The sequence below is a fragment of the Manihot esculenta genome, chromosome 12 (assembly GCF_001659605.2).
Source record: "Manihot esculenta cultivar AM560-2 chromosome 12, M.esculenta_v8, whole genome shotgun sequence".
NCBI lineage: Eukaryota > Viridiplantae > Streptophyta > Magnoliopsida > Malpighiales > Euphorbiaceae > Manihot > Manihot esculenta.
In genome coordinates, this window is record NC_035172.2 from 9,349,468 (window position 1) to 9,355,560 (window position 6,093).

The 6,093-nt window shown below is 35.2% G+C and overlaps 1 protein-coding gene across 1 annotated transcript; it reads right to left on the reverse strand.

Annotated features, from left to right (window-relative positions):
• Positions 1-4,904: 4,904 nt before the first annotated feature.
• LOC110628885 lies at positions 4,905-5,650 on the reverse strand. Its single transcript, XM_021775708.2, has one exon. It carries the CDS (start codon positions 5,547-5,549, stop codon positions 5,058-5,060), a length of 492 nt encoding a protein of 163 aa, XP_021631400.1. The 5' UTR covers positions 5,550-5,650; the 3' UTR covers positions 4,905-5,057.
• Positions 5,651-6,093: the final 443 nt, after the last annotated feature.

Consider the following 6,093-nt stretch of genomic DNA (forward strand, 5'->3'; position numbering starts at 1 on the left):
CCATTCCCGAAAAATCCATTGAATTCTCTGGATTAAAACCGGTCTCTTATTCCCTTTCTCTTAAAAGGAAATCTTTATTTTCTCTCTCTCGAAATGATCAATACTTTATGAGTTGCTGCTGAGGTTGCTACCAATTAGAGCACTATCATTTCTTCCACTCTTGGTAGTGGACAAAACACACCTTCTATGATCAATGAAGCAGATCTCAACAATCTAAATAATGAACAAATGCTCCAATACATTAAAAGATTGCATGCTACTATTGAGCAATACAAAGTTTGGGGGAAGGCGTTGTTCATGGCTCTCAGGAAAAGGGAGGAAACCTTCGTTGATACCCTAAGGACTTGGACAGAAGAGATCCAGATGCGGTCCAAAGAGAAGGCCGAGTTCACGGAAGAAGAGTCATCAGACGAAGCTCCTAAGGATATTGACTGGAAACAGGTGAGGGTTGTTCAAAGGTACTAAAAAAAGTAGGAGGAGGACTATGCCGTGGATGATACCTCGCCCCTATCAGAAGAAATCTTAGCATAAACCTTCCCAACTAAGCTCAAGCTGCCAAGTTTAAACATATATGACGGAACAGTAGATCTCAAAAGTTACCTGACAATATTTAAGACAACCATGCAGCTTCAAGATTTCAATGACTTCATATTATATTGAGTGTTTCCATTGACATTCATAGGTTTGGCTCAAAAATGGTATCAAAATCTGAATCCAAGTTTAATTCAAAAATTTTATATAATTTGCTATGTTATTTAAGTCTAGGTTTATCACTTGTATACCTTTTCAAAAACTCTCATCTGACTTGCGAAAGATCCGCTAATGAGAGGGCGAGTCTTTAAGGAGATTTATCTCACGATTTAATGCAGAAGCAATACAGGTGGAGAAATTAAACCATGAGATAGCATGCGAAGTATTAAAGAAATTAAGGAACACAAAATGTCAAGTTCATAAATTTCATAATCAAGAACCCAGCTGCTATGTAACAACAGCTAATGGACAAAGTCTAGAAGTACATCAGGCTGAATGATGAAGTCTAAGCATTGAAAGAGGATAAAAGGACGAGAGTGCAAAGATAAAGAACCGACGCCACAGGGCGGGAATCTGCCAAGCGGGCCACAAGACGGGATTCTGCTAGGCACATGACGGAGTGTTAGTCCCGATAAATAAAAGTTTCAAGACCATAAATCAAGTATCCGCCAAGCGAGCCACAAGGCGGAAACCCGCCAGGCACATGAACGGGTATTATTCCCGATAAACAAAAGTTTTAAGGCCACAAGACGGGAATCTGCCAGGCATACGACCAAGTGTTAGTTCCGATAAATAAAAGTTTCAATGCCACAAAGCGGGTATCTGCAAGGCGAGTCACAAGGCAGGAATCTGCCAGGCACATAACTAGGCGTTAGTCCCGATAAACAAAAGTTTCAATGCACAAAGCAGGCATCCACAGGTAAGCTACAAGGCAGGAAACCGCCACGTACATGATCAGGTGTTAACCCCGATAAACAAAAGTTTCAAAGTCATAAGGTGAATATCCGCCAGGCAAGCCACAAGGCAGGAATCCGCCATGCACATATCCGCGTGTTAGTCCCAATCAACTAAGGAATTTTATGGTGAGCCACAAGGCGGGTATTTGCTAGGCAAGCCACAAGGCAGGAACCCGTTATGCATATATCCCGGTGTTAGTCCCAATCAACTAAGGAATTTTATGGCGAGCCACAAGGTCAGTATTCGCTAGGCAAGCCACCAGGCGAGAACCTGTTCGGCACATATTCGAGTGTTAGTCCCGATCAACTGAGGCATTTTATGTCAACGCCACAAGGCAGATATCCGCTAGGCGAGCCACAAGATGGAAACCCGCCAGGCACATATGGGGATGCTAGTCCCTATCAACTAAGGCATTTTATGCCAACACCACAAAGTGAAAATTCACCAAGCACATGGCCAGGTGTTAGTCCCGATAAACAAAAGTTTCAATGCCACAAGGCGAGTATTTGCTAGGAGAGTCATAAGGCGGGAACTCGCCAGGCACATATTCGAGTGTTAATCTCGATCAACTAACGCATTTTATGCCAATGCCACAAGGCAGGAATCCGCCAGGCGAGCCACAAGGTGGAAATCTGCCAGGCACATATTCGAGTGTTAGTCCCGATAAACAAAAGTTTGAAGGTATTTTTTATGCCAAGACCACAAAGTGGATATTTGCCAAAGTCGAGGACCAGATGTTAACCCGTTAACAAAATTGACTAAGTGATTTATATTTAATTCGGCCATTGATCAGTGAAAATAATGGATGAAGAGTTTCGACTATAGTCGAGTACCGATCCTAATATACTTGGTAAAAAATAAGGTAATCATCATCTATGATCAGGTGAAGCAACGCGAGTAAGAAGAGCCAATCCAGAAATGTCACATGGTAATTATCATGGAAGGTCAGTCTAAATAGGCCACATGTCCCGGATCGTCAAGGCAGCTGTCACCTTCGAATCTGAAGAATCAAAAACCAGCGGGGAACCTCTGATATAATACACTAATCGCCTAAAGTAAGTTATGAGCTGTCATCATAAGACAGGACCACGTAACAAGAGTCTGATAAGTCGACGTGGTCCCACTAGTGGAAAGGAAGACCCAAACACTACACTACTCGGTTCTTTATTAAGACTCGCCCTCTCCTAAAGAGGACGAGTCTTCTCATAAAGTTATCATTAGCAGACACAATCCAACAGATTCTTATTACGCCTGTAATCATGGAATTTCCAGCCAATTAGGCGGTAGGCTCCCTTATCAATTAATTGGCACCCACCAGATTTCCAGGGAATACTATAATCAACTCCCTTCTCTTACAGTTTAAAAACTAATGATCACATAGATAAAAGTACGCAATTCTTACATAATTATACTAGAGTTTTAAGTATTATATTACGCTCGCCCTTCTCTTTAACTTACTAATTTCAACGTTAGAGTAGTTGTCGTAGACATCAACCACCTCACACTTTCTTTTTTTCTTTTTTTGCAGGTTGATTAATCATAGCACATTTTCATTTCGATCATATCTGTAATACTAATCAATTTTGGCATAGGCTCCAATAATTTAGGATAAATCTTAATTGAATGAGTTCAAATATTAATAATATTAATTGGATTTAGTTTGAGTAGAGTCATTTTCATGGATACTCTACCTAATTACATCCTTAAGTTAGGAGATCCATTATTTTGGGATTAGAAACTTAGCACCTTGATTATATAGATTTTTATTTTTATTTTTTGCAATTTCATTATTTGATTTATAATTTTATGTGGATTTAATACTTGTCTTATATTAATTCCCATTTTACATTGATTTGAAACATTAATCAAAGACTAAAATATAAAGATTAAAATAGAAAAAATTTAAATTGAATCTGGAATTTCAAATTTAGAAATAGATTTAATTTTTTAGACTTCGTTAATGGTTAATTATAAATCTTAATAAATTCTAATTAATTTAATATATGAAAATATATATTATTTCAATTAGAATATAATTTCAATACCATGAAAAAAAACTTAGAATATTTTAGAATTAATCTCATTCAAATTTAGAGATAGACTTTAATTCTTTAAAAAAATTTAATGATTAATGATAAATTTTAATGTTGATTCAAAAAAAAAATGATAAATTTTAATAAATTTTAAATTAATTTAATTCCCTGAGAATGAATATTGTTTCAATTAAAATATAAGCATATCTCTTATTGAATGACTAATTTTAATTCATTTTCAGTTACTCCTAAAATTTCAATATTTCAATTGAATTATCAATTTCAAGATCTATTCTTAGTTAGATTTCAATTTTTACCTTAATTTTATTTTTTTATTAGTTTTCTTAATTTCATTTTTTATAGTTTCCTTTTGGATTTCAGTTATTCACCGTATTACTCATTGAAAAGACACTTTTCTCATCGCTAAATTACCTGTTAATGATTCGTGTACTATAAGAATCGTGCAACATACAGAACCACACATATAATTGCCAATTTAAATACTACAATTAACCTAACCTACACATTAAAGTAAATAAATATGCAAAAATATTATAAAACTAAATATAATATTATGTATTCATAAACTATATTATACGTTAATTGTTAGCAACTATTTTTCTAACTCACTTTTTTAATTTTTAGAGAAAAAAATTTTTGTTTTTTTTTTTTCAATTTTTCAATAATAAAAAAATAAAAAATGTAAATAAATGAAAATCTGAGTATACAAGCACGTATAATCTGCAATGCGTGTGTGAGCTACCATTTTGTCACATCCAAAGGTAAAGGGAGATCAACAGAGAAGTAGGTTTGGAATTGGATGCTGGCTGTACAACAAAAGCAGAAATACTGTACAGAATATAAATATCTCACTCAAAGAAATATTTAAAAAAAATATGGCATTTAAGTTTAACTGACAATAATTGAATGCCATATTTCCAAATCAGGTTGCATATCATATCATCACAGGTATACAAATCAACGCAGACCAACTCCTTCAACCTCGAAGCTCACCGAAATAAATAAAAGAATTCTACCATCTGTCACCCTATCTTTATTTCCTAAATTTGCCCCTGTTCTGCCATCTTGTACAGCATTGGCATGCCCGAGACTTGAACACAGAAAATTTATTTACATAATAAAGATTATTTTTACTGTGTTGTCTTAGTCTCCAGTTTATACTCGGTTGAATTTAAATAAAAGAGAATACAATTATTAATATTATTTGGAGATTTAAATACAAATATTTTTTATATTAGTAAAATTATTTTTCATAAAAAGTTAAATTTATATTAGATACATCAATAAAAGAAAAAAAAAATAGTAACTTGAATATATCAGTCATTTTGATATAGTTAAGGATCGTCGTTTTCAGGCTTTGAATTAGAGAAACGTAACATATATAACTGAAGTTGAGCAAAGATGAAGGAAAAGAGAGGTAACAAATACGGATTTGAAAGAGAAATCTTTAATTTCCTCCCCAAAAATCAACCATTGAAGAGCAAATTGAATCCTTTCATCGACTGTGTTATTATTCTACCTGTTGTGCAAGGGATTTGAACCAGTGGGAACAATTCGCTTCTCATCCAAAGTGTTGTTGTCGATGTTCTTTCCTTGCATGAAAAAGTATCGGTTGACACCTTCATGCGACTCGTTTGATGAGGAAATATTCTTCTTCTCAGCACCATGAACGTGAAATAGGAAAGCTTTCTTCTGTACAGCTTCAGACCCAATACATGCAAAAAACAAAAGGCTACACAGGACTGCTATGACTAGAACAACAAATCTCATTTCAACAAGTAGAAGTGCTTTATATTCCAAGGAATTTTGCAAGAACAAACAAAACCCAGAAAGGAACAAGACCCAACAGAGACTATATACTTGAAAAGCGACCAGAGAGACAAAAGAGTGAGGCCGAGAGGGGCGAACTGGATGCGAATTGTATAAGAAAGGCTGAGATTTGAGGGAGGTTATAGACATTAACTGTGGTACCTCGGATTTACGGTTAAGAGTTTGATATATCAACATCTGAGTGGCTCAGAACTTTCAACAAACTTCATTTATTGCCTTTCAATTCCATGGGACATAATGGTAATAGCAACAACACAGAAGCTAAACTCGGGAAGAGTAAAAGAAGTAAAAGATGTCTCTATAATATACATTCTTATATACATTCTTCAAAGGAGCTAGCTAGCTACGCTTTACAAGAGAAGATATCAGAAGAGCAATAAATACGTCAAAGAAATTTTAAAAAATAATAATAAAAAAAGCTGACAGTTTCAACAAAGGAAATGCAAGAAACTTGGTAAATATTAATGCATGGATGAGTTTTGACTATGGATTTGCCCGCTACAATGAGTATTTTGATTGAGGGAATGATGATGGGAAGGATTAATGGTGGGTAGATGGTGCAATGAACTTGAAGGAATAGGAAGAAGACATAACGGTAGTTGAGTCTTCAATCTTCTTCCCACGGGGAGAGAAGATGGTCCTACCTTTCTGCTTAACACGTAAAAGTTACATATCTCTTTTTGACTATGTGTATGCGTGGAGTGCTACTTGCTGCAACTGC

What these genes read in the sequence shown, in the direction of transcription:
- LOC110628885 (XM_021775708.2), bottom strand. Translation starts at nt 5,549, where the DNA reads ATGTTGATATATCAAACTCTTAACCGTAAATCCGAGGTACCACAGTTA.